Source organism: Globicephala melas, chromosome 20 (genome assembly GCF_963455315.2).
Source record: "Globicephala melas chromosome 20, mGloMel1.2, whole genome shotgun sequence".
Lineage (NCBI taxonomy): Eukaryota > Metazoa > Chordata > Mammalia > Artiodactyla > Delphinidae > Globicephala > Globicephala melas.
Genome location: NC_083333.1, coordinates 21,489,209 through 21,516,361, shown reverse-complemented (window position 1 = coordinate 21,516,361; position 27,153 = coordinate 21,489,209). Strand labels below are relative to the sequence as shown.

General features: G+C 55.2%; 1 protein-coding gene across 1 annotated transcript in view; it reads left to right on the top strand.

The window, feature by feature from the left end:
* PRKCA (protein kinase C alpha) overlaps positions 1 to 27,153 on the top strand; it is a 366,741-nt gene that overhangs the window by 313,090 nt on the left and 26,498 nt on the right. Inside the window, exons 9-13 of the mRNA XM_030837966.2 lie at positions 6,617 to 6,748; positions 7,738 to 7,911; positions 9,872 to 9,963; positions 12,142 to 12,204; positions 13,105 to 13,243. Coding sequence (XP_030693826.1) covers positions 6,617 to 6,748; positions 7,738 to 7,911; positions 9,872 to 9,963; positions 12,142 to 12,204; positions 13,105 to 13,243 — 600 coding nt within the window. The remainder of the gene's footprint in view (positions 1 to 6,616; positions 6,749 to 7,737; positions 7,912 to 9,871; positions 9,964 to 12,141; positions 12,205 to 13,104; positions 13,244 to 27,153) is intronic.

Here is a 27,153-nt window from a genome sequence, read left to right as displayed (position 1 = left end):
TGAAGGTGTGCTTCCATCTTGGCGGCTGACATAAAGCACAGAGACGAAGCCAACTCTGAAAAGGAAGTGCTATTCGGGCTTCCAACTGCGGAATCAGACACGGGACCTAAAAGGAACCAAGATCCTGCCTTCAGGGATGAGCCTGCCCTGAGGCTTTGGGTTCCCCCCCTTTCTCTCTGACTTTCCGTGGCCAGATTTGAATGTCCGGCCTTGTGTACCAGCCTTTGCAATACCAGGACCCCTTGACCCGGCAATTCCACAGCAGGAACCTATCCTGGGGAGATCGGGGTTGCACAGAGATGTGGATTACAAAATTGTTCATCTGCACGTTGATGACAGTGAAAATTGGAAACAACCTAGGTGTCCAACACTAGGGGAATAGTTAGACCAAGTGCAGGAGGGCCACACAGTGGTGCGGGGGGCATCATACAGTCCCTAAAGCCACGCGGTAGAAGAGCGCCTGTAGCTTAAAAAGATCACATCGTACACGGGAAAGACAGGTTACAAACAATAGAATTGTGTGCAGGTCAAATACGAAAACATGAGGAGAGAGGATTAGAAGCGTATCTCACAAAATGTTCACAGTGATTATCTCGTGATTAAAATAATGGATATTTTAAATTGCCTTTTTTTTAACTTATCCATGCCAGTTAAATTTTCTAAGCTGAACACGTATTACTTTTATAACAAGAAGCAGCATTCTTATAGAAATTATTTAAAAGCAATAACTCTGCCTTTTATAAAGTTTCATATTAGAAGGAATTGCCTTCCCCAATCCTTCCATTCAGTCTGGAAGTATTTGAGGATCACTCCACCCTGGGCTCTCTCCTGGGCACTGGAGACACATCAGTGAACAGAACAGATGAGGTTCCCGCCCTCCTTCTGACAAAGGGAGAAAGAAATATATAAATAGGTAGTGAGGAGAGCTTGAGGGACGACAGGGCGCCACGTTGAAGCCTCGAGGTTAAGGCATCACCTGAGCAGAGATGGGAAAAGCCCTGCCCGTGTGGGCAGAGAAGGAGAAAGTGCAGAGACCCTCGGGCAGCAAAGCATGCCTGGCATGCTCCAGAAGATGGAAAATTATTTAGCCAGAGAGCAGCAGGCGTTTTATTTACTCTGACTGTGCTACCCAGGAGGCTCTAATGCCCATTAAGTAGCATCCTCTTAACCCGTTGCCCACTTACTGAGTCGAGGTAATAGCCGTGACTTGTGACTTGTGAGAAATACACAGGACGTGCTCCAGTAACAGTGTCATGGAAAACGCCTTCCTTTGTGGTTTTCTTCTCCTGAAACCACTTGATTTCTCTTATAAAAGAAGAAAAAATGTATTAAAGTGTAGTTGATTTACAACGTTCTGTTAATTTCTGCTGTACAGCAAAGTGATTCAGTTATACATATGCGTGTTCTTTTTTCATATCTTTTCCACGTGGTTTATCACAGGATATTGAATATAGTCCCCTGTGCTTATACAGTCGGACCTTGTTCATCCATCCTATATACGCTAGTGTGCACCTGCTAACCCCAAACTCCCCGTCCCTCCCTCCCCGACCCGTTCCCCTCGGCAACCACCAGTCTGTCCTCTGTGTCTGTGAGTCTGTTTCTGTTTCGTAGACAAGTTCGTTTGTGTCATATTTTAGATTCCACACGTAAGTGGTAGGTAATTAACGTTGCTCTGGTTGCAGGTGAGCACGTCACCTTAGAGGCAGGATGCTGTGTGGGGCCCGTGGTTATACGTGGCCTGGCTCTTTCTGTTACCCACGCCCTGGTTGATGGAGCAGAGCACCAAAGCACCATCAGTCTTACATTGCCAGGTTGTTCAGATGTACAGATACAGACACAGAACATTTTTATAGCAGAAAAAAATTGTAGAAGAAGTTTACGATTATTCTTCTGCCCCTACACCTGGTCGTTGTTGGCCTGTCTGCCCTCGGAATCTTAGACTAGGAAGAACCTTCTGTCGTCAGGTTCCTCTCTCTACACTTTACAAACATCTATGGTAAATATATTCATCAAAGCCATATTTTCTACTATGCTAGCAAATACTATGTGTGTTATTGGAAACACTTTTACCAGATAGGAACGACTAGAATGTAGTTAAACGGGAAAGCAAACTTCAGAGGGTTCCCCAAAGGCTGTGTGCTTGCAGGACAGACCCACTGGGGACCTCTACAGTATTCCGACTCACTCTGTGTGATTTATAGAAACGCCACACCAGGAGTCCTTTAAATTGTGAACCCCTTCAATGATGGCAGGCGGTTATGACTTCACAAGAATATATCTGTCGTATAAAATGAGACACATGTTGGCTATTAGTAAATTTTCCGATGGGGAAAGAGTACTGCCTGTTCTCGAGTCCTGGTAATCCAGTTAGCACCATGATACCAGACTGGGCCTCACGCTGATATGCCATCTTTCAAGGAACCTAAGGATCCTGGGTTCTCAGTTGTTTAATCATAGCCGATAAACCGTGCTGTGTTTCAGTCTAATTGAAAAAAAAGAAGGGCACGCTAAGGCTTCAGCATTTAAAGTCACTATTCTATTCTGCAACTCTATACATAGTTTCCATTTGTATTTCCTCTTTTAAAACTTTCTATGCCATTTTAATAAGTTGAGGTCTTTTCCTGCACCTAGTCCTAGCCCAGCCTCTTCGGGGGCTACATAAGATTCTTCAGAAATCGGGGTGAGCAGTTGCTGAGACCCGTTTCCTGTCCTGCCCACCAGGAGGGCATGGAAGCCCCCGGGGACACGCCTCGACCTCCCCACAGGTCCCGAGCCCCAAGAAGAAGGTACAAGTGTGTGTTGAGGTCCTCCCGGAAGCCGGCTCTGCCACAAGGTTTTGAGAACGAGAATTCAGCTGGGAACGGGGCTCAGCCCTGCCGGGGAAACGTGGCATGACGTGACATCCGTGACAGCAGCTGTGGGCCAGTCCAGGCAGGCACGGGGGCGCAGAGCCAGAGGTTCGGGGCACGTGGACCGGTCACAGACCGAGTCGGCCCCAGGTTGGAGATCCCAGGATGGAGACATCAGGGTGACAGAGGGGTGCCGCTTGAGCTGGATTTGGGGACAAACCAGACAGCAAGGCGCCAACCAAAGACCTGAGGCCGGACAGACGGCCAGAGGGGCGGCGGGTAAGGTCCGAGCTAGGCCAGCCGGGGCTCCTCGTCCACTGGGGGGGCTCGGCCTTTCTCTCCGCCAGACGGGCCGTCGGGGACCAGGACGGGATCCCCTGGAAGAGGATCCCTGCAGGCAGCGGACGGGGGGTAGGGTGGAAGCGGGGAGACCAGCGAGTGGCAAGGGGGGTGGTGACCGGACTGGCCAGAGAGGTCGAGGAGGAGGCCCTGAGGAGAGGGCGGATTCTGGACGAGTCTGGAGGCGGATCTGGTGTGACAGGGTCGCTATCGAGTGAGACGTCAGTCACGTAAAGACGCAGTAAATAAATGCTTGCCAGCAGCCCTGGGAGCTGTTAGGAGGAGACCAGGGCGCCACGGGGGAGAAGGGCAGGACTGTGTGACAGGTGAGCTGGACCCTGGGGAGGGGCACAGGCCGGGGCAGAGCCGCACGCAGACAGCCTGGGGGGACGGGTGAGAAGGCGGGGGCCGGGCCAGTGCTCACGCCCCTCCTGGGGTCCTCAGCCCTCCGGCCCCCAGGCCTTGCTGCCGCCCCCAGAGACGCGGCTCCGAGGGGCCCACCGGGGTCTCCTCCACCCCAGGTCAGGCCCGCCCAGAATAATGAGATTCTGAGCTCGTGGGATTTTCTGCTGTTCGGAGAGCTGCTTTGAAAGGCCAGAGCTGCGGTGGCCGCAGGGCCTGGGCGGGGGGCAGCCTGGGTGGCGGGCTGAGGCCGAGGGGTCTGTGGGGCGAACTGCACTCGGGGGCAGGGCTGCTGCCTGAGGGCCCCAGGCTGCTGCTTCCTCCGGCCACCTGGGGCTGGGGGCCTCCCCGCGCTGGGGGCCGACCGTGGCCACGGGCTCGTGGTCCGCCTTGGAGTCAGGGTCGCTCATGGCCAGTCGTCCATCCCAGACCCCACACGCTGATTTCAGAGCAGCATCCGGCTTCAGAGGTCCCCGAGCACCTGACTGCAGGGGTGTCCTGTCCCTGGAATGAGACCGAGGCCGTGGCCCTGGTACAGGCGGCGGATGCGGGCTTGGGAGCCCCGCGGCAGGTTGGAGGCCTCGCTGCAGCAGCCCGTGTCCCCTCCTGCACTGGAGTTGAAGCGCCAGAGGAGGGAGGGGCTGGACGGCTGGGCAAGGCCACCGGGGCCCCAGGGGCACCTGCTCAGGGCCTCAGCCGCGCTCGGCGGCAGCAGGCACGTTCCTGCTCCCTCTCGGCCGTTCCAGCACCTCGAGCGTGAGGCCGCCGCATGTGGGCCTTTCAGACGTCGTCGTGAAGGTCCCGATGAAATTAAGGTCTCTGTGCCGCTTTCGGATCCCTTGTTTCTTTGTGGCCATCGGAAGAGCGGACTAGAGGGGCACAGTCGGTGTTCCCGTCTTGCGCTTGCTGATTATCTAAATTTGGGCACAAACGAGAAGCCTTAAGGTGGACTCGTTCTTGGGCCGATGTTTGGAGGACGGGGCTGGTCCTGCAGCTGAGGGGGTGAACGTAACCCACGTGGTGACGTCCTGGCTCCTCACAAGTCTGTCTGAAAGCTCCTTCCACCCTCTGCCAACGGGGAGGCCTGCTGAGGGCTCCTTCAGGTTTCGTTTCTCTGGAGCATCTGTGTTTCCAGTGGTCCCAGGTTCACACGTCTTTCCCGCCACCTCGCACGTGCGCTGTCACTAGGGCCCTAGTACAACTGCCTTAAATACTTCCAGCCTTGAAGCAAAAGAGTTGGGCCATCCTTCCCCCATGTTTTAGTGCCTCTGCTTAGATGGGTTCACTCAGTTCATCCGAGCTGGCACTCAAGCCCCAGGGTTTGATCTCTCTACGAATGGGTTATTTTGATCAGAGAAGAGCGTCACCTAACAGCCCAGCATGTGATGAACACGATCGGGCTTCACTTCTTTCTTCCTTCTACCATAATGCTGAGTGCACAGCTCGTGCCGAGTGCGGGGCCGGGCCTGGGGCTGCGGAGGCGGCTGACGGGCTCCTTCTGCAAACGCAGACCTCCCCAGCAGAGCCGGCTGCAAGCAGCTCACTCAGTAACTGTGCATGAGGGGCTCCTGCGCATGGGGAGGGTGGGTGATTCCTCGAGAGCCTCCTCTGCTGCTAAAGAAGTAATCCACGTTTCCCCCCAAGGGCTGGGGCCGCTCTGGTCCTACACAACAGCTCTCGAGAGCCTTCTCCACCTCCTGCCATCTCCCTGGGAGCCAGAGCTGCCCTTGCTCAGATCTGCTGGACCCCCTCATTAAGAACAGGGCCAGAGCCCCAGAGTCTTTGCCGTTCGGCTCAGGGCTGCCTTTCCAGCTGCTGACCGGCAACCGGCACCTCCCCGGCAGGTGGATTTCAGCCTGTGGGGAAGCCCGCACCTGCTCCAGCGCCTCCACGGTCTCCCCCACCAGCCCAGATGCCCCGTGTGGTCCCCTTGCCTTGTCTTCTCTGCACCTTTCACCTCTGACCTGAGACTCTAACTCCCCGTGAGAGTACCGAGGGGTGGTCTTTACACAGCATGAGTCTAGTGGATGAGAACTCCTTGGGGTAACTCACAGGTCACGACCCAGGAATCTTCAGGTGCAAAGAGCACTGTGGGCTTCGTGGGAAACCAGATGCTCTTACGTCACCATTCTTCACGAGTCCAGCTCTTTACCTAAAAAAAACCCCAAAAAAACCAACCCTCTGTTCTTCTTCCTGCGCCTTTCAAAGTAGCAATAACTCGCCCCCGCGGCCTGCCATTTAAGCAGGTTTTCTCCAGAGGACACACTCTCCCTTCCTGCATGGGTTTCTGCAGATTAATCTTAAGTTGGAAAATCTGCAAATAAGGAAAGCATCAGTACACAGTTTATTTCTTTTATGACACTAACTGTCACAAAGCCCCGTTTTCCCCAAGAAGTTAACCTTTCCATCCCTGGGTGAGAATTAACCCTCCCTTTGCCAGAGTCCTGTGACTTGGTTCTCGGTTAAAGACATAAAGAGTCGGGCTTCCCTGGTGGTGCAGTGGTTAAGAATCCGCCTGCCAATGCAGGGGACACGGGTTCGAGCCCTGGACCGGGAAGATCCCACATGCTGCGGAGCAACTAAGCCTGTGGGCCACAACTACTGAGCCTGCACTCTAGAGCCCGCGAGCCACAACCACTGAGCCCGCGCGCCTAGAGCCCGTGCTCCGCAACAAGAGAAACCACCGCAATGAGACCTGCGCACCGCAGTGAAGGGTAGCCCCTGCTCGCCGCAACTAGAGAAAGCCCGCGCACAGCAACAACCCAAATGCAGCCCAAAAATTAATTAATTAATTAAAAAAAGACATAGTCGTCTTGTGATGAGTACGGGCAACCCTTTGCTCCTTTGAAAACGTTGCCGTTAGGGTGAGTATAGCCACGGAGGTAGGAAGAGATGCTTCGTCACCCTGGTTCCCTCTCCCACCCCATCCCATCCCCACACAGTACCCAGCTGAGCCACAGAGTTTTCTGTCACTTTTTGCCCTGGGAGAACGACTGACGGTTTTCACGTGTGTGCTTGTTGTTTAGAAAGCCAAGCTCGGCCCTGCTGGCTACAAAGGCATTAGTCCTGACAGGAGACAGCCTTCCAACAACCTCGACAGAGTGAAACTCACCGACTTCAACTTCCTCATGGTGCTGGGCAAGGGCAGCTTCGGGAAGGTAAGAGAGCCGGGTCCACGACGGGGCCAGGCTTTGGCAGAGAACGTTGGGGTCAGTCCTGTTCTCCCCGAGGATTCCAGAGCAGCCCTTCAGATTCCCTGTGCTCTGCACACGTTTCCCGGTGGTTTCCCACTTCCATTTCATTAAAAGCAACTGTATCCAAAAAGCCACACGAGGCTCCTGGTGTGTCTCCGTTTCTGGGCGCATGACGGAGTGGGTTCTCCAGAATGTTGGACGAGTAGTTTTCACAACTAAAAATTAAACGTTGGGGCTTCCCTGGTGGCGCAGTGGTTGAGAGTCCGCCTGCCGATGCAGGGGACGCGGGTTCGTGCCCCCGTCCGGGAAGATCCCACATGCCGCGGAGCGGCTAGGCCTGTGAGCCATGGCCGCTGAGCCCGTGCGTGCGGAGCCTGTGCTCTGCAACGGGAGAGGCCACAACAGTGAGAGGCCCGCGTACCACAAAAAAAAAAAAAAAAAAAAAATTAAATGTTGACTCATAGTAAGCAAACGTAATCATTAACAGATGCTGAACTGGGTTTCTTCAGTGGCCGGCCTGTGTACCTACGTTTGCTTCTCTGGCCCCATATCTCATGGTAGATCCAGGCACTGATTTTGATCCTGCCCCCTTTTTTCTGGACTTGGCTCCTGACTTGTGAGAAGGGTACAAAGGTCAGTCACATTTGTGCTCTGAGGACGCTCCTGTAACACGTGCCTGACGCAAGACTCCTGCAGAGCACGTCGAGTATCCCTTTCAGCGGCTGCAGTGGCGCCCTCGTGTGGCGACAGCCCGCACGGAGTCTAAACCTCGGCAGCGTAGAAACTAGGCAGCCTGAGGAATTCCCGTGCGGCGACGAGCAGTTATTTCAAAACCGGCACACGGGGTGGAGCCTTATTAACAGCGACGAGCCCCACGCACGGCCTGAGCGGCTCCCCGCCCCCATGCCGGCCGTGTGCCGGGAGCGTTCAGGCTGCCCTCGGTCTGCCCGCAGGTGATGCTGGCGGACAGGAAGGGGACGGAGGAGCTGTACGCCATCAAGATACTGAAGAAGGACGTGGTGATCCAGGACGACGATGTGGAGTGCACCCTGGTGGAGAAGCGGGTGCTGGCCCTGCCGGACAAGCCCCCGTTCCTGACGCAGCTGCACTCCTGCTTCCAGACGGTGGTAAGGGCCCTCGGGAGCTGCCCCCAACCGCACAGGGTCCTCGGAGTCCGAGCCAGCCTTCCGCCTGGGAAGAGGCTGGGAACAGAGGAAGCGTGGAGACCTCTCAGCCCCAGGTCCTCCTCTGCCGAGCAGCCCGGGTACCACTGGCGGATTCGGGGCATCCCCCTCTGTGATGTGCCCTACTTAGAGAGTTAGTGTTAGTTCCATTTAGTTCCGTGAAAGCTTAGAGCAAAGCTTTCCTAAACACACACCGGGCAGTGTTAAGACTTAGAGAGACAAAACAGTAACTCACAGTCCTGGCTCATTAGGACCCCCGGTCCAGGTGTCAGAGCATCAGGAGACCCACCCTCGTGACAGAGTATGTTCTGGAATGCGCACAGCAGGGGGTGGCCGCCTGGCCTGTTTTGTATGGCCTGTGAGCTCTGAGAAAGGTTTAGACAAAGGACTGTTCTGTAACGTGCGAGCATTAGATGAAATTCTGATTTCAAGGTCCATGAATAGTTTTCTTGGGACACAGCCCTGCCCCTTCACTTACCCAGCATCTGCCGCTTTCATGCTGCAAAGGCAGAGCTGAGTAGTTACCAGACACACACAGAGCCTAAAGTATTTACTTGGGCCCTTTACAGGAAATGTTTGCTGAGCCCTGCCGTGTAGGTTAACTAAAGAGAGGACACAACAATCTCCAAAGCGCTAGTTAGCTGGTCGTGGGACCCTGGCGTGGTGCTTGCGAGTAACCTACAAGAAATAGAAACTCGGCACCACAGTGAGGCCATTCCCAAAGACGGGCTCTGCACGCCTCCGCGGCTGTCCTCCTGCAGATGTGGCTCAGTACTCAGTAGCCGTCATGGCTACTCGCAGAGCAGCACCCTGGAGCCTCGGGTGGACAGTGGGGCCGCAGGGTCGGGGCCCGGCCACTGAGGGTCAGCCTGCTGCCGGCAGCCGGCCGGCCCTCTGCTCCCAGAGGCAGCTCCTAGGTAGCGCCAAGGGGGGAAGTTAGCGATATGCAGAGAAGAGAAAGAAACCCAGCCCAGATCCCGTAACCCTGGTTACACTGATGAAGCTCTGGAAAGCTACAAAGCAGAGAAATAAAATTGAAATGAAAGTTTGTAACAGGAAAGCGAGAGATTGAAGCTCCCAGAGCCGTTTCCCTGGCTGTTGGCAGCAGCTGCATCATTTTTCTTTCTTCCGGTGCACTGCTCTAATGTGTACTAACCTCTGTGAAATGGTGGTGTTTTCTGGAAGAGAGCAGAGGTCAGCTGTTACCTGTGCCGTGCAGTTACTTCCTCCTGCACCCACTCAGTCTCCCTGTCTGTCCCAGCGTGTTGTCCTCATAAATACGCAGGTTTACTTAGTTCTGTGATGTACGCGCTTCATGGGGCCAGCACTTGGCATATCAGTGACAGAGAAAATGAAAAACAACACTTGGGCATGAAGAGAACATTGGGATAACCTCTCCACGTACAGTCCCGTCCCTCACAGTGAGCATCACTGAGCATGTGTAATGTACAAGCACGACCTCACCACGAGTTTGCTGTCAGGAGCGTCTGGGTAAACACGTTACTTTACCGTGGCATTGCCTCCCAGACATTGCGAACCAGGACACTGGTTAAGACGAAGTAATTGGCCCATATGGACCCTTCACGCCGTCCCTAACTTAGAAGTGTATTCTGCGTGTAGGAGAAGAGGGAAGGTTGGAGGCCGTTCCTCTGATTGGGAGCAGACAGGTTGACGTAACCCGTCGTTTCAGGGTTACGTCGTGACTCTGTGCGTCCCAAGGGCCTCACGCGATAGGGCTTATTACTTATTCTTTATTTGGGGGAGAAAACCGGGACCGACTCGACTGGGCACACCCGCCAGTGTGGCCCACGTTTTACTAATGAGACAGCAGAGCACCGTTGGGAGAGTGGAGGCCGCCACCCTGCTGCTGTCAGCCTGCTCACCTGTCAACCTTGGTCCTCAGGATCGGCTGTACTTCGTCATGGAATACGTCAACGGCGGGGACCTCATGTACCACATCCAGCAAGTAGGAAAATTTAAGGAACCGCAAGCAGTGTGAGTAGTTTGTAGTTGAGCCCCTGAACGTAGACCGCGTGGCACTCCCACCCGGGAGCCTCTGCCGGGGGGTCTGGAGGCAGGGCTGCGCCCGGTTTGGGGTGGAATACCGTCACCTTCCCGGGGGCAGGTTGGTTGACAGGGTCCACCTAAACGTCTCCTCCGGAGCAGTTTATTCCACTTCCGGCAAGCTGGAGATGCAGGTGTATAGATGCCCTGTCACCCCATTCCACGCCTGTCGATCGAGCCATTCACTCATTAATTGAACAAATAAAGGGGCTCTGGGTGATGGGCCGAGCAGAGGGCCTGGCTGGGGAACAAGAGAGCCTGGAAGGGGCCTCAGGGGGGCCTGGCAGCATCAGGTGAAGTTTCCACGGGGCCCTGGCCAAGAGGAGATGGAAGGATGGCCGGCGGAGGCCGGGCAGGTGACAGTCTGTGTAGAGGACACAGGCTGGAGCCTAAGCCTAGCCAGTGCATGGAGAGACTTTCTGGAGGAAGAAAACCAGAACTTGGGGCCTGGGGGTGAGGAGAGAGGAGCGTCTCCAGGTGCTGCCCCTCTGCAGACGGGGGAGGGGCAGCCGTCCGGAGGAGCAGGTTGCGGGGGATCACTTAGGAGGTCTCAGTGGGATGCAGGCATCGGCGGCCCCGGAGAGAGATGTGGGCTCCAGGGGGAGACAGAGAATCATCTATCTAGAGGCGAGGCTTTGAGACCTGAGGAATCAGCCCATTTTCCAGGGGCCAGGAAGTCACGGGAAACTCGCAGAAGCAAATCTAAACACACAGCTCTTTTGTCCCCGGAGTGAGGATGCCCAGTGCGCAGGTGCCCTGATGAACCGAGTGGGCAAATGTTAATCGGGTTCCGGCCGATGTTCAGTCTGCAAGATATAAGCCTGGGGCACTTCCGGCCCGTGCGGGGTGAGCCGGTCTGGGGCAGGCTCGCTGGAGACAGAAAGGGGCAATCTTGGAGGGGCGGGTGGCCCTGTCTCTCGTGTTGTTAGTTACAGGGCATTAAAAGGCACAGGTTACAGAACGAAGCTTGACAACACAGAGCTGTAAGAGCCACCTTCCATCGTGAGCTAACAGGCCGTCCCATTTAGTACCACTCCCTTGTATTTGTGCTGCTGGAAAGCTTTTCACTTTAAAAATATAGAAAAGCACAAAAAAATCATATGACCGTCATCTGTGACCCCCTTCTCCCTCCTCGGCGCCCCCTCTCCTGCCAGCCCTCAGAGGTGCCCCCCTGCCCCCCGCTGAGGGTTTGATGTTGTTTCTCTGCTCATGTAAACACGTGTGCTTATTGGAAGCCTCCCGGGTATGACGTTTACACGGGCAGCATCTTGTGTCTTCTTAGACGTCAAGAACTCCTAAACGCTGTGCAAATTTTAAAACCTCCTTCAGCACTCATTCGGAGTTTCAGATATTGACCCCTGAACAATTTTGAAGCGAAGGCAGTAACTGCTTTTTATTATGAATTATTTCAAACAGTGTATCACGGGGCTTCCCTGGCAATCCAGTGGTTAAGACTCTGCACTTCGGCGCAGGTTCGATCCCTGGTCGGGGAACTGAGATCCCACGTGCCTCGCGGCCAATAAATAAATAAGTTTTTAAAAATTGTAAGAATATTGGAAGAATGAAAAAAATAAAAAGGGTGCATGAGGTCTGAATCCTGGCGTGGGTCCCATTTCTCCCAGCGCTTGGGGTAGGGCTGAGGGGGTGAGTAAACCACCTGCAGAGAGCATCACACCCTGTCCTTTGTCTTCCAGGGCACAAGTGTATTTTCAAACACTAACGTATTCTGCCGTTGAATAGGAAAATGGAAATTTGCTCCAATCCACCATAGCCCTGACAGAACAGCCCAGCAGACAGCCACTCTTTAAAAGCTCGTATTCAAAATGTCTTCTAAGCAGTAATTACCTGTCTACCTGCCCCAGACAAGAAGCGCTTATTTGGGGACAGGTGATAAACCTGCTTCATTGAGTTTACTAGCTGTATCATTCCTTGGGGAAGTTGGAGTCATAAAACGGCAGAGGGTTGACGGCACACATAGGGCAGTGCTGAGCTCTGCTTGTCCAGGGTCTTCCGTTCTTTTGCCATTTCGATGCCCGATCCTGAGGGTAAAAAGTATCCAGGAGGCCAAAGAAAGCAAGCCAGACACCTGACAGGTGTTTTCTTTTGCAGGTTCTACGCAGCAGAGATTTCCATTGGGTTGTTCTTTCTTCATAAAAGAGGCATCATTTATAGGTGTGTATCGAAGCCCTGCTGGCCGCAGCACTGTGGAGGCTTTGCTGGACCTCTGGGCTCTGTGGGTGTGAGTTCTGTGATGGGGACTTAGAACATGGAGCGGACCCCCGCCACACCACCACCACGCCCCGGGTCACGGAGACCTGCGGGGACCACCGTTCTTTCCACAGCCTCCGGGAAAATCCGAACCACCTTCTGGTTCCCGGACCTCACAAGATCGTTTATCTCATTTCTGCTTCCGCAAGAAAACATGCTTTTCTTTTCCCTGCCAGCTCCTTCCTCTGCCTTTGACTTGGCACAGAGGTGAGGGGCCAGTGAAAGCTGCATTTCTGTTGGCGGTGCTCCGCAGAGGAACACGGGAGCTGGGAGGGGAAGGGGACAACTGTTGGATTCGGTTCCTCCCGTTGTTGGTTACAATGAAGGGAGAATGTTCGCCAGTATTAAGCAGAGAGTAATTAGAAGACCATAGAGCACGGGGCAGAATGGAAGGGACGCGGGTGACCCAGCGAGGTTGTTCTGAGCCCGTGATTTGCACACCTGGCTGTGTGTCTGATCTCTCCAGGTGGGACACTAATAAACCGGTGACTGGGGTCTCCTCAGAGCTGCTCATTTGGGATCTCTGGTGATTCACCTGCACAGCCAAGGTCGGGAATCACTAGCTCAGTCGTTTAGTCATTCGTTCAGTCTGCATTTATTAAGTACCTGCTGCATGCTAGGCACTACACTGGGCTCTAGAGATGGAAAAATAAATAAGTCCTAATTCCCGGTCCCAGCACTCCCGTGACCGTAGTTAATGTGCCATTGGGACGCAGCCACTCACGGGCGCTTCTGTCTCACGAGCAGCAGAGCAAAGCATGTGACGTTATGGGAAGGACGCTGATGCCACCCGCTTCTTTGCAGAGACCTGAAGTTAGATAACGTCATGCTGGATTCAGAAGGACACATCAAGATTGCGGACTTTGGGATGTGTAAGGAGCACATGATGGACGGGGTCACGACCAGGACCTTCTGCGGGACCCCAGATTACATCGCCCCGGAGGTAGGACCCCGACTGCCCTGGTTTTTTTAGACCCGGGGCTTTCCAGCTACAGACACAGCCCCCTCGTAGGATGTAGAGTCATCCCTGAATCACCAAGTCGATATGTGGGGAATAAATAATACAGAAGAAGAAACCACGAGAGCTCCCCACGCAGAGTAAGGGTACGCCTTGGTTCACGGAACTTTAGTTTTTGTTACACGTACGTGTGAGACGCATGCATGGTAGAACGTATTTCTTACGTGGTCACCAGCAAACCAGCGTAAGGAACACTGGGGGGCAAAGAAGGGAGGACCTTGCTTGTGAGACGGCCCTGCATGGAAACACTGGGTCAGAGGTGGTCCCGGTGATGCCTCTTTAGCAAAATCAGAGTGATTTATTTTCTGTTTTGTTATGGTTTGTTTATTTTTTTATTGAAGTATAGTTTATTTATAATGCATTAGTTTCAGGTGTACAACACAGTGATTCAGTTATATAAATGTGTGTGTATCGATGTATACATACATATTCAGGTTCGTTCTCAGATTTCCTTTCCATCATGTGCTATTCCAAGATATTGAATGTAGTTCCTTGTGCTATACAGTAGGTCCTTGTTGTTTATCTCTTTTACATACCGTAGTGTGTATACGTTAATCCCAGTCTCCTAATTTATCCCCCCCTTCCCGCTGGTGACCGTAAGTTTGGTTTCTGTGTCAGAAAATCAGTGATTGGTGCTCTCAGGGGCACACTGCAGTGGATCATGGGAAGAGTGTACCCATGTGGTTCTGAGCAAAGTGGCTCCAAGATCTGTGTGTTGCCAGCAGTGGCCACGCTGCCTTGTCTTCGTCATGACACGTATTGAGTGGCTTATCTTCCTATTTTACAAAGCTTCCTACATGCCAGTGATTGGGTGGGTTAGAACCCTGGGTCGCTGTAGCCACCTGTCTGACCACGCCCCACCCTGTGGACGGCACCGTCCCTTCCCCACTGAGCTCCAGCAGGGAGCGGGTGATGGATTCCACGGTAGGCCGACCTTCAGCTCTTTGCAGAGCTCTCGTGTTCGCTGTCGGGTGGCTTTGTGGTATTTATTCAGCATAGCGCCCCGTGCATTTATCTCCGAGGCAGTAGCAATAATCAAAAAGACATGCGATTGGAAATCCGACCAGTGTGAGCTGCACTCCTGACTTACTATTTACAGGCTGTGGGGACTCAGGCAAGTTTCTCAAACTGTCTGAGCCTCCGTTTCTACAGTGGCAAGTCAGGGATGTCCGCCCTGTAGAGTTGCTGAGGACTAAGGTGCCTAGTACAGTGTTTGTACCTGGCAACCCTCGTTATACCCGTTATTCCAAAAGGGAAGCTAATCTTTATCCCTTTGTTAAGGCTTTGTTTTGCCTGTTATATTCCTAGACAGTGTAGGAACACAGGCTTAGAACATTGACTTAGAAACTTAAATTCTGAATTACGTGGGCAAAGATGGGATGTTCTCTTGATACATAACCTACGTAACCTCTTTCCCTGCAAACAGCTCACACCTTAGTATCTCCGTGCATGTAATGAGCTTAAATCTTTCTCAAACATGAAGGATAGAGACATGGTACAGAAAAAAATACAACCTCCTGATGCAGTATTTATTCTGAAGCCTTCTCCTGGCTGACGTGTATTACACAGGCTGTGATTATTAGCTGTGCCCACTCTGGGTAACACCCACCAGTTGCTGTCAAAGCTTGGTGACAGGGAATGGCAGCAGTTTGAGGAATAGAGGTGGCTTTTGAACTTCCTCAAGACCAGGTTCCTGCTGCTCAAACAGACAGCTTCCTGTGTTCAGCGACACCTCAGCCGTCTGACATCACCAGGGGTGACAGCGTTCCACAGAGATGACATTGTCCAAATAATTGAAGTTGGTTGCCTGTTTTTTCAAGGTTCCTCGCGGTGCTAATTTCATATGGCTGCTGTAACAACCGCCAGCTTAGTGGATTAAAACAGGGCAAATTTATTATCTTACGGTTCTGGAGGTCAGAAGCCCAGAGCAGTCTCACTGGGCTAGCGCCAAACTGTCGGAGGGGCTGCACAGCCTCCAGCAGCTCTGGGAGAATCTGTGCCTGGTCCAGCCTCTGGGGCTTGTCTGCAGCCCTCGGCTCATGGGTCTTCTACATCTTCTGTGCCGGAAGCATAGCATCTTGTAATCTCTCTCCCTCTCTTTTCTAGCCCCGGCCCTCCAGCCTCCCTCTCCTAAGGACCTTTGGGGCTCACCCAGATAATCCAGGGTCATCTCCCCATCTCAAGGGGACATGCCTTGTTGGCCGCAAGGCAAGTTGGTCCTTCGTTCACTTGACTCACTTGCCACATCCGATTCTGAGCCTCTTGCAGTCTTCCAGAAGCCTGTCCTAGAAGACCCTGGCCATTGCTGTCTTCCTGGTCACTTTTTTGGGCCAACAGAGATTAGGTTGGCCTGGAAAAGACCCTTTGAACTGAGAAGTTGTTTGCCATTTGGGAGATCGCACCTGCATGGGGTTGGCCATGTCATGCTAAGAACCTGAGGACATGGTATCAGAGAGAGGGATGCTGGGAACATCCATCAGAGAGAGGGATGCTGGGAACATCCATCAGAGAGAGGGATGCTGGGAACATCCATCAGGGAGAGGGATGCTGGGAACATCCATCAGAGAGAGGGATGCTGGGAACACCCATCAGGGAGAGGGATGCTGGGAACAGGCCGTCAAAGAGGGCTTTATGGAAAACAAGCTTTGGGCCTCTTGATACACTGGATCACATGCTCTGGCTCCGGATACCCTCAGGTTCTGGAAGCCTTCATTCCTCTCCGTATACCCACTGTGCAGGCAATCAGAGAGCACCTGCCATTTATCGAGTGTCCACTGTGTGCTGGGCACCTTCTGTACTTCCTTCTCGTCACAAACCCTGTAGAGGAACAGGTCAGCAGGCCTGTCTTTCAGATGAGTGTCCGAGGCAGTCAGTAACAGCCTGGGGCCACGTTTGCTAAAAGTGCTGGAATCCAGCTGCCTCCCCAGGCTCAGGCCGCCTGCGGACCTTCGCACTGCCCGCCGTGCTGAGCCACTCAAACCCGGGGCAGCCTGTGTGTCCAGAGAGCATCCTGCACGCTTGCTGTACCAAGCGTGGCATTGTGGGGACACAGAAAGAGAGCACGCGGGGCCTTGCCCTGGAAGTGCTTCCCGTCTAGAGGAGGTGCCGCAAACAGGAACCAAAATCTACACCTAGATGCCGGTTGACTTTCAATGAAGAAGAATCCGCGCTCCTTTGGGAGCTCCGTCAGGCATAACTTCAGGTTGTTTCGCCTTACGCTAGCATTTTCTTCATAAGGGTCCAGGAATTTGGCATATTTCACCCAAGGAATCATTGCAGGGTAGAGAAAAGACCATCTAGGTTCCAAGTTTCTGAATTTGCTCAGAGGTGAAAATAACCTTGTCCTCTGTGTAAATCTTTCTGTCAGGCAAAGGCAAAATAATTATCTTAGGTGGCATTTTCCTAAATAGGCAAAGCGGAGGCTTAAATATTTATGGCTGTTCGTCAAAAGCCTTGAAATGGATCTCGGTACTGTAGCATCTCCTTAGCCGGCAAAGATGAGCAAAGGCAGAAAATGTCATTGACACACATGTTTGGCGCCGAGATGGACGCTGGGAAAGGGGCACCAATCAGGAGCTAATCCCTGAAGCCGACGTGAAGGGAACTCTTTGCTTTGACATAGAAAGGGTCCTTCGAGGACAGCGAGAGAGCCCTTGAGGCTTCACCTGGGTTTCATCCCCCATCTGAAAGTCGGCTGCTCCGGGCGAGCGAGATCCGGTCGCAAGGCAGGTATCTGCCGCAGCGGAGCAGCAGCCTGGACGCTAGCATCGCCCGCCCTTCCCTGGGAGAGCTAGGCAGCGGTAGGGCGGAGCTTCCGGAATGTGCACCACGTGGGACCCTCGCTCTCGGCCTGGTCGTGCCGGGGTGTGTGGCCCACACGCAGAGGGCGTCACCCACAGTGTGGGCAGTGCCTGTTCCAGAGCGGGCCCTCGGAACGCAGCTTCCGCTTGGTCACGCCTGATACACGAGCAGAGGTTGCGCCACTTGGTAGGAGACAAAGGTGGGATTTGCAGCCGAGACGTTCCGACCCCAAAGCCTGTGTATCCTGTGCACGTATCGCAGCACCTCCAGGGAGATGGGAAGGCTCCCCGAGGGAAAGGGCAGTGAGGGACGAGCACGGAGATGTTACAGCCCACTTCTTCTTTAACGTCCGAGGGGTCTGAGTCCTGACCAGGCCTTTCCGTCTCTGGGGCAGCGAGTCAGGATCGTGGTCCAGCTGCCCATCCTGGGCAGACCTCTCAGAAGCCGGGGTGAGCCAGCAGCTCTAAGCCCCTCCCCCTCAGGTGCTCACCGAGGGTCCACCAAGCACCCCCTGTCAGGAGGGTCAGGGGCTGGAAGCAGTTAGGAGCGGGCCACTGCAGCCCAGGGGAGCTCGGGGATATGGGCAAGACCGTGTCCCCAGGTGACGACAGACGGCCCTCCAGCACGGAACAACCCCGGAGGAGAAGCCTGCGGGTCCCCCCGCCACCAACTGCCCGCAGGCAGACGCGCACACTTGCCGTCTGTGTTGGGCTGGATGTGTTCAGAGAGCTGGAGGCCCGTCCCGGGGGTCCTGGGCTCTCCTTTCAGCCCTGTGAGAAGGCCAGCACAGGATTGCCCATGACGACAGCCAGAGGTCTGTATTTTTATGTAAAATATGCCTGATTCTTCTCTCCTTCCCTCTACCTGGACCCTCCTTTCGCGGGGGTCAGCCTGCTCCCTCCTTCTCCTCCTTGAAGCCTTGGCGCAAATGTCACCTCCGGGAGGTCACCTTTCCCGGCCGCCCTGGTTCAGGGGGCAGACCTCCAGCCGCGTCCCTGGTCCCCTTCCGCGGTGCACGTCACCCTCGGATAGACCACGTCGCGTGCTCACGTGTTTACTTCTTTCTTTGTCTCCTGCTGAGCTCCAGGCAGCAGGACCCTTGGCTTTTGTTCACAGGTGGGCCACTACCCCGGGGGCAGGAGGGATGGGTGGGGGGGTCGGGGGCAGGCGTAGCGAGCTGTGTGTCTGGCCATGGCCGGGGCAGGGCAGATGGGCCGGGGCACAGGGCCGAGGCTCAGGCACTGGGGGGTCGGGAGCTCCGGGGCTGGAACCCAAGGCTGGTGGCAGGTGGCAGAGCGTGCGGGGGCAGGGGTGTGGCCCCGCGCCCCCCCTCTCCCACTGCCGGGGGTCCCCAAGGGCCCAAGGTGGACGGGAAGTCAGCTCAGGACCCGAGGGGCCAGAGTACCGACCTCCCCGGAGCTTCTCCTGGCCTCTGGGGAAAGAGCTGTAGAGAGGGGCAGAGAATAAAAGAGACGTAAAAGTCGCGTGAGAAAAGACCTCGTTTGGTGCACACGGCCGAGAAGCCAGGCCGTACATGAGCACCTGCCAAGCTGGGAAGAAACGGGAAAACGAGGTGGAAAGAAGCCGGTGAGTGCCAGCAGCGGCCCCTCTGAGATCAGCGCCTCTGGGCCGCTGACCCCAACACCGCCCAGGCGGGCGGCCGCGGAGAAAGCCCTTGATTAAAGAAAGAGAACGATAAACCGGAAGACGCTTTCTATCAAAGGCCAGCTTCCCTCTGCGCCAGGTCACGGTCCAGTGACTCCAGCATCACAGAGGAGATGAAGCAGCCGCTTTCCCCCCAAGAAACGTTTAAAGAGCCCAGGCCAGGCATTCTGGGGGGCAGTTCTTCCTTAAATTATATAACTCTTCTCAGTCCTTTTCGAGGAATGGTGTTGGTTATATTATCTCATATATTTGATTGTCTGTCTGCGTCTCTTTAACTGTCTCATAATTTTCGTGGCATCAGAGTTTAATGAGTTCAGCCTGTTCTCTGGAGCATTTGACCCCTTCTGTGATCTCGTGGTCCATGAGGCAGCCCCAGTCTGTTCTCCCCCTCCCCCTCCCCGCCCTCCCTCCACAGATGACCAGCTCCTGGTGACTTAGCTGCCCCCTGATGGATGCCTGCTGCGTGTGAGAGCCAGGGAGGGGCGCCTCATCGACGTGAGTCTGTTTAATCCTTCAGTTGGGTCTGCAGCGTCGGTGTTATTGGCCCTGTTTCCCAGGTGATGAACCCAAGGGGCAGAGATTCGTTCATTTTTCCCACGCCCCAGATCCACGGCAGGCTGGGCTCTGAACCCGGGGCTCATCAGCTTCTCCCTGCAGCAGCTGTGGTCCCGGGAGGAGGGCTGCCCAGGGACTGACCACCTCCCTCCGGGGGTACAAGTGAGCCTCCCTCCATCCAGGCCCCGTCTTTGTTTTCCAAGCACCAATGGCGCCCTGATAAGTCTTTACTCCAGGAATCCCATGGCTACATGAGTTGGCCCTTCAGTTGGGGATTTGTTTAAATCTTGCGAAAATGGGTCAGGGCTCACTGAGTCCCTTTTCACCTTGCCGTGGGGAGGACGGGCTGGGTGTCTGGACGGAGATGACCAGTCTGCTCTCATGGGCGGGTGTGGGCCATGCACCTGCCCCTGTGACTTCGTGTCATTTAACAGCAGTCCTTAGCTGAGTGGTGCTGTCCCTGTTCTCCAGACAAGAGGAGCCGTGGGGAGGAGAGGAGCCCCGTGCAGGGCTCGTAGACGGCAGGCCCCGGGCCAGGGCCCTCATGCCTCAGTGCCCCCTTCCACACGCATCTGTGAAGACCACCGGACTGGAATTCTGGAAAATCTTTTATTCCAGCCGATTAAGGTCTTACAGGCACAAATGTGTTCCTGACTCCCAGTTCGTTCCTTCGCTGCACGAGTGGTTATTTGGTTCAGAGCACAGTGAACAAAGGGCTTGAAGGGCTCCCTGCTCAGCAGACGAGGCCTGAGATAAGGGGGCTCCGAAGGGGGCGCGGAGCAGTGAATCCGGCCCCCCTCCCCCCGCCTGCCACCGCAGCCTAGACCAGTGACCAGGCCACGGTGGCTGAGCTCGAGAACCGCTCGGAGGGAGACTAGAGGCTGGTGGTGGCGCCTCCGATTCCGGCTTAATTCAGCCCGACTCTACCTTAGCCGAGCCCCACGCAGATGTGATGTTTCTGAGAAGGAAGGACTTTCTGTTTGACTTCAGGTGGCTTTTGCTTTATCGTTGTGTAGTCAGCTCTGGCTGTAGTTCTGCTCTTTGAAGAACTTGGGGCGACGTCTGTGAAATGCGGATGCGACTTTGGGGCTGAAGCCTTGCCCATAAGAAGCCTGGCCTGCCTCCAGGGCAGGGCTGCGTTCATTCGCGTCTGTTATTTGACAGTTGTTTCAACTTGCTGCTGCTGTGTAACCACCCAAGACTGAACGGCTTAAAACCACAGCCACGTTATCGCTGGGATTCTGCCCGGCATGTGCCGGCCGCTGTGGCCCTGCTGGGCCCTGGAGGGTGGTCCCACGGGGGCCCCGGGCTGCTGGCTCTTGGCCGAGACCCACGGGTCCTCCTCTCCGTGTTCTGTCCTCCGTGAGATTTCTCCTCATTCAATAGTTTATCCAGAGCGTCTCGCCACGGTGACTCCCAAGAGGGTACAACACAGGCCCCCCAAAAAGTGGAGGCCCCTTAAGCTTCACCTAGAACTTGATTACTGTGTCATTCCCACCACCTTCTCCAGGTCAGAGCAAGTCCACAGCCAGCCCGGCGTCTAGGGGAGGTGATGTAAGTACTAAATCCTGGTGGGAGGCGTGGTGCTGTCACGCTGCAGGGGCCATACAGGATGGGAGCGAGGGGCACTGTGGCCGTCTTTGGGGACAGTCCCCTGCACAGCTGGCTTTGAGCTCTGTGTGGGCCAGCAGAGAATCCGCAGCACAGCACCCCGCGGGGGCAGGTCTCAAAAGCGCCGAGGACCCAGGCAAGAGAGGCCCCTGCCCTGGGTTACAGAGCCGGGATCAGAAGCTTTTTCTGCTGAGGGCTAGAGGGTAAGTGCTTTAGCCTTTGCCTTCATCTAAATTTTAGATTTCTCCAGTTTGAGCGGCTGTTCCTGCCAAAAGGCTCCAAAGACTGATCGTCTTTGTTACATTTTTTCTCTCACATTCAGGAAACTTAAAACCATGCTTAGCTCCCAGGCTGCACCCGGCAGGGTTGGGCTGGATTTGGGCTGCAGGCTGAAGTTTGTGCCCCCAACGTTACAGGGCTCTCGTCGGGCCTCCCCAGCCTGAGCTGTCCTCACAGGCTTGGGGTCTGTAGGGTCAAAGGGATGTGCCCACCTGGGGTCTGAGAAGTCCCTCCCAGGACCTGCGCAGCCTCTCCCCCCTCCCCCCCCCCCGTGCCATCGCCCCGCGGGGTGCCGCCCTGCTGGCGCAGACACGCCAGCGTCCAACGGGCAGATGGGACAGAGCTGGGACGTGCGGGAGGCTCGTCATGGCCGTGGTGGAGGGGGCGGCAAGAGCAGTCAGGCGGGCCATGTCTCCGCGTGCGGAGGGCATCTCAGGGGCCCCTGAATTCTCCAGTCGAACCTGGCCTTCCGGGTTGTTGGGAGGAATTACAGGTGGAATCCTGTTCCCCCAAAACCGGTGTGTTGAAGGGGACGCCAGTGTGACTGTGCATAGGGGCAGGGCTTTCCAGGAGGTGACCACAGCCAGACGAGGTCATTGGGGTGGGACCCCCTCGGAGAGCACTGAGGTTTTCGTAAGAGACACCAGGAGGGCAGCTCACGGATGACAGGCTGGTGAGAGCTCAGCGAGGGGGCTGCTGCCCTGCCGGCATCCTGACCGTGCGCTTCGACTCTCCAGAACCGTGAACAGTAGACGCCTGTTGTTGGAGCCGTGCGGCAGCCCGAGCAGAGCGCCAGGGGAAGTCCGCGGGCAAGGTGCAAGGAGAGAGCAGCTAGTCCATATCGCGAGCTCAGTTTGTAGCGTCTGTATTTAGGCAGATGGTCCGTGGCCTCTGTTCCTCTGGCCCCAGCGCCCCGGCCCCGTACGGAGTCCTGGGTCTCGGCCGCAGGTGAACGACGCTGTAGACCAGGACGCGTTTTACCTGCTCGCAATCATCCTCACCATCTGTCACCAGGCAGAGCAGGAAGGACGGGTGGGTAAAGGTCCCGGGGGCGGGGCAGCGCCCCAGATGTCCTGCTCACATAGAGAGGCACCGTGACAGAGGGTCGCGTCCTGGCTCTGCACACCCCCCCCCACCCCGCGGTGTCACTGCCTGCAAGCTGGCCGGGCCTCAGCCACCCCCGTGGGAGACGGGCACCGTGCCCAGTGCAGTGTGGCTTAAGTGGGGCTAAACCTTGGCCCCTGTTACTGTGGGTATCATATTCTTAGTGTATCTCGCTCTTAAGGAGGTTCTTGAAAATATCAGGTTGGCAGAAGAGAATCCAAAGAGGAGTTTAGTTTTTTGTCGTTGTTGTTGTTGTTGTTTTGACGTAACAAGAAATTATGGAAGTTAGTTCGGCCTTGGGCTGAAGAGGTTGGGTGACCCAGGCCAACTGGGGTGGTGTTTTCCCAGCCCTGGTCGTTTCACGGTCACCTTCCTGACTTATTCCTTGACAAGCAAATGTTACCGAGGAGATAGAGGGCGATTAGCCCAAGTAGAGATTAGAGCTTTTGCACAAAGCCTTGAAACGGAAATGTTTTCTCCCCGTGTAACTCCTTGTTGTTGATGCCTCACCCGACCACAGACATCTCGCTAGCACACGCCCAGTGTCAGACACCAGGGGCGGGGGCATCTTCCTGCCTGCTCAGAAGTCTGGCAGGTGACTCGGAATTTGACTCGTGGCTCTTTCAGAATTATTAGCACAGCCACCGTGGAAGAGAGTTCGGCAGTGTCTTACGAAGCTAAACGTGGTCTTTACCGAACGATCCAACCATCATGCTCCTGAGTATTTACCCAGATGAAGTGAAAACTTACGTCCACACGGAAACCCGCACAAGTGTTTACAGCAGCTTTAGTCCTAATTGTCAAGTCTTGGAAGCCACCGAGATGTCCTTCAGTAGGTGAGTGAACAAATAAGCTGCGATACGTCTAGACAATGGAGTATCATTCAACACTAGAAAGAAATGAGCTCTCAAGCCGTGGAGGAAACCTCGGTGCGCACGACTAAGTGAAAGAAGCCCGTCTGAAAACACTGCACGCTGTAAGAGCCCGAGTGTTGACGTCCTGGAAGAGGCAGAACTAGGAAGACAATAAAACACATTGGTAATTGCTGGGGCTGGGGGAGGGCCATGTGGGCGGAGCGTTTGAGGGCAGTGAAACTATTCCGTACAGTAACAGTACAGTGGTGGGTATGTGTCATGATACATTTTCAAAAACCCATAGAATGTACAGCACCAGCAGTGAACCCTGATGTAAACCCTGGGCTTTGGGTGGTAACGATGTATCCATGCAGGTTCAGCGATTGTAACTAAGATACTGCCTCGGTGTGTTGAACTTGGTGGGGGCGGGGTATATGGGAACTCCACAGATTCCTCTCAGTTTTGCTCTGAACCTAAAACTTCTCTTTAAAGCAGTTTATGAATTAAAAAGAAGAAGAAGAAGAAGAAGAAATGCAGCCTGGGTGGCCTTTCCCTTCCAAACAAAGGTCCAGGATAGGACTGGGAACGGGGACTGTACTCACCAGGCTTTGAAAGCTCTGCGTTTGCATCCCCTCCTCCCCTCCTCCTCGCGCTCGCTCTCGTTTTCCTTCCTTGCTTCCTTCCTTTTCTCTTCTGTGTTACTTGCTATTTGAAGCCAGGGTCAGTAGTTGCAAACCCTCTTTGTGCCAGGTGATCCCCTTCAGGTCCTCGGGGAGCAGAACATACACTGTCCTGCTCTCTGCCTTCCGTCCCCGGGTGTAAAGAAGGCAGGGGGGTGGTTACTGTAAGGGACCTTAAGGCGCCTGTGTTGCCTTTAGAGACGTCGTTTTCTGTTCGCCCCAGCCCTGGCCACCGTGTTCATCTCCACGGGAAGTATGCAGTGCAGACTCCAAACCTGCCGTTCTCGTCTTGGGCCAGAATTCCTTTCTACTTTTATTACGCATTTTGTCCAGAGCTTCCAAGTATCGCAGGTATTTCTCGTGTGATGAACTAAGATCCTCGATGTGTAAGGTATCACGTTTTCGTGTATTTATCCATGTTCGTGTCACCCTCGCAGGGTGCCCGGCCCCAAGAGACGCACGATTAGCCCAAACAGTGGCAGTGAGGGAAGGGGTGGGGGAGGGTGTGTTAATACCACAGAGAAGAGAAACCGGAAGTTTTGCTGCTCTGATCAAAATTAATTCAGTTGCATGAGAGGGGGATTTTTTAATCTGTTTTATTCACTTCTGTGCCTCGTGCCTGGAACAGCGTCCGGCACACGGACAGATGATATTTGCTGAGAGAATGAACAGAAGGTTCATCGTTGACAGAATTCCCAGGTGCTGACGATCGTTTCAGAGCATTTAATCCATGTGGTTAATCCAGCCTCTCATTCAACATGTTTCCTTCGTCTTCCTGTGGGCCTGGGTTAGCTCATTGCCTTGAGTCCCTTTCGCCTGCCTGCCGTGCCCGGGGCCTTCCTGCTCCTGCCGGGAGACCCTGTGGAGTTACGCACATTCAACTCAGCCGCAATAAACACACGTTTCTATACATACCACGTACTTGCCAGTATGTGGGGTGCTGGGGTTCCAGTGTCACAGATGAGGAAACGGAAGCACAGAGAGGCTAAGCGCCTTGCCCAGGGTCACACAGCTCCCGCGTGGCCGAGCTGGGCTCCGGCAGTCAGGTTCGGCGCTTTCTTGCCGCACTCTGCTTCCTGCAGTGCTCTGGGCTGGTGGGCGCTGCCCCAAACTGGTTTGACTGGGAGCACCTTGGCTGAGCGTTGGGGATGCCTCGTCCATACCCCGCCCCCGATGTGCTTCCCGTTCACCACGCTCTGGTCCAAGCCTGGCGCTGCAGGAGGTGGGCGCAGCTGGGAGACCTTGCCGCCCACCCAGCGACCTTCCAGCAGGCCTCTCGGCTTCCTTCTCAGAACCCTGAGGATGCTTTTCCAAACCGTCTCGAAGGCCCGTGCAGCCTTAGCAGTCCAGCAGTCTGACGAGCACTTTGCACTCGAGGTCGGTGGTGTCCGCGGAGCAGGCTTGCACCAGATCCGCTGGCTTCTCCAGCCTGACCTTAGGGAGGGTCTGCTGTGCGGGGCGCTCGGGAGGGTGGCCCGGCCCCTGCGGGGAGAGCCTGGGGTCGAGTGGGGGCAGATAAGCAGCCTCAGTGTAACTGACGTGGCAGAGGCGTCGGGATCTGCGTGGCCCTGGGCTGTGGGTCCTGGAGCAGGGAGCTGGGGAGGTGCTGAGTGAGCTCAGGGCCCTGTAGCTGTCAGAACGGAACACCCAGAAAACACCCAGGCACGTCATCTTTCTTTCCAAATGGTACTGTTTCAACAAGTCAGCATTTCCACCAGCTCCGTGAAGAAGGCCTCCAGTGTCCCATGTTCTAGCCTGGGGGATTTATGATGTTTTTCGAAACGACCGTAAGTTTCCCATTCAAATGTTTTTATCGTTGATAAAAGGAGGAAGTAATAGGCTTTGTTTCCCTGAGACGGTCAGAGGACTTGAGCGCGTTTTACGAGTAGAGGCCAGCGTTCCTTTGTGCTGCAGCCTGGCAAGGGCGGCCGACAGGCGGGCCGTTTACTCTAGCGTGGGCACGGGGGCTCGGCCAGGACACACGCTGGGACGGTGAGGAGCAGAGTCCAGGAAAGCGTGGCCAGGGGCGGGAGCGCGAGTCCCCGGAGCCCTTGAAGACGAGGCTTCGGGGCCACCTGCTGACTCAAGTGGGCGTCGTCGCTATTTAGACCCTGTTAAGCATTTGAACCCTCCTTCGGCAAGAGTCACCCTAACTGGGCCGGTTCCCGCCCTAGCGTCTAGGGAGCCACGCTGACGCGAGAGCGGATGAACCTTCAGTTGAGAAAAGTGGTCCAGATCGTGGAGGCCAAGGCCAGGCGTCCAGGGCTCGAATGCCAGCTTTGCCACCTCTGGCTGTGGAGCCTTGGGCAGGCTACTTAACCTCCCTGTACTTCATTTCCTCATGTCTGAAATCGGACGCTCCTACCGCCAGGGTGTCGCGAGGGCTCCAGGAGCTAAGAAAGAGAAAGACCCCGGGCCCTGGTGAAAGCCCGGATGGTGACGTGGGCTCCAGTCATTGTGCTGTAGTCAGTAGCACCTGAAGCCTCACCACGCTGCCCCCCCGAGTCCTCCAGGGAAGCGTCTGAAGCCCCGTCCGCTTCAGGAGGTCTTGGAGTGTGTAGCCCTGCAGAGGGGGGAAGGGTGGGGGGCCCTGGAGCGACGTCCTTCCAGCTGCTGTGGGCCTTTGGCCTCATAAGAGGCGAGAAGCCGCCCCCCACCCTCTGCCCAGGTCCTGTTCCCAGGCTGGAAGGAGGCCACTCACACCCCGCTGTACAAGACAGGCAGCCACTTGTAGCGTCCTGACAGCCCTCAGGCACCTGGCTCAGGGAATCATAACCATGAAGATCGCGGTAACAAGTAGCAGTGAACCTGGATGACAGCGGCCCCGGGTTCTGCCTCTGGCTTCCCTGTGCCGCAGGGAAGGCCGCCGCCAGCCCCTCACGCCTCTCCTTTTGTGAGTTTCTCTGCGGTGGGAACCATGTCACCGGGGCAGCCCCTCGCCGGGGGGCTGCAGGGAAACAGGCATCGCCCGGGCTTGGCTGCTAGCTTCCAAGTGCCAGAGACACCTGCTCCCGTGTCCGTTGGGGACAGACCCAAGACAGCCTCCCGTCCGTTCTGTGGCCCCTGAGCTGCGTCCGCAGCCCAAAGCTGGCCCCCTAGGCCAACAGGAGCCGGTAGAGCTCAGTCTAGACCAGCCCTGAGCAGTAGAAGTAAACACAAGCCCCAACTACATGTAAGCAGCCACGTTTTCTTAAAAACTTAGAAAAGAAACGGGTGAAATTAATATCTGATTTAACCCGGTATATCCAAGATGAAAAATTAGCCATGAGATATTCTGCATTTGGGG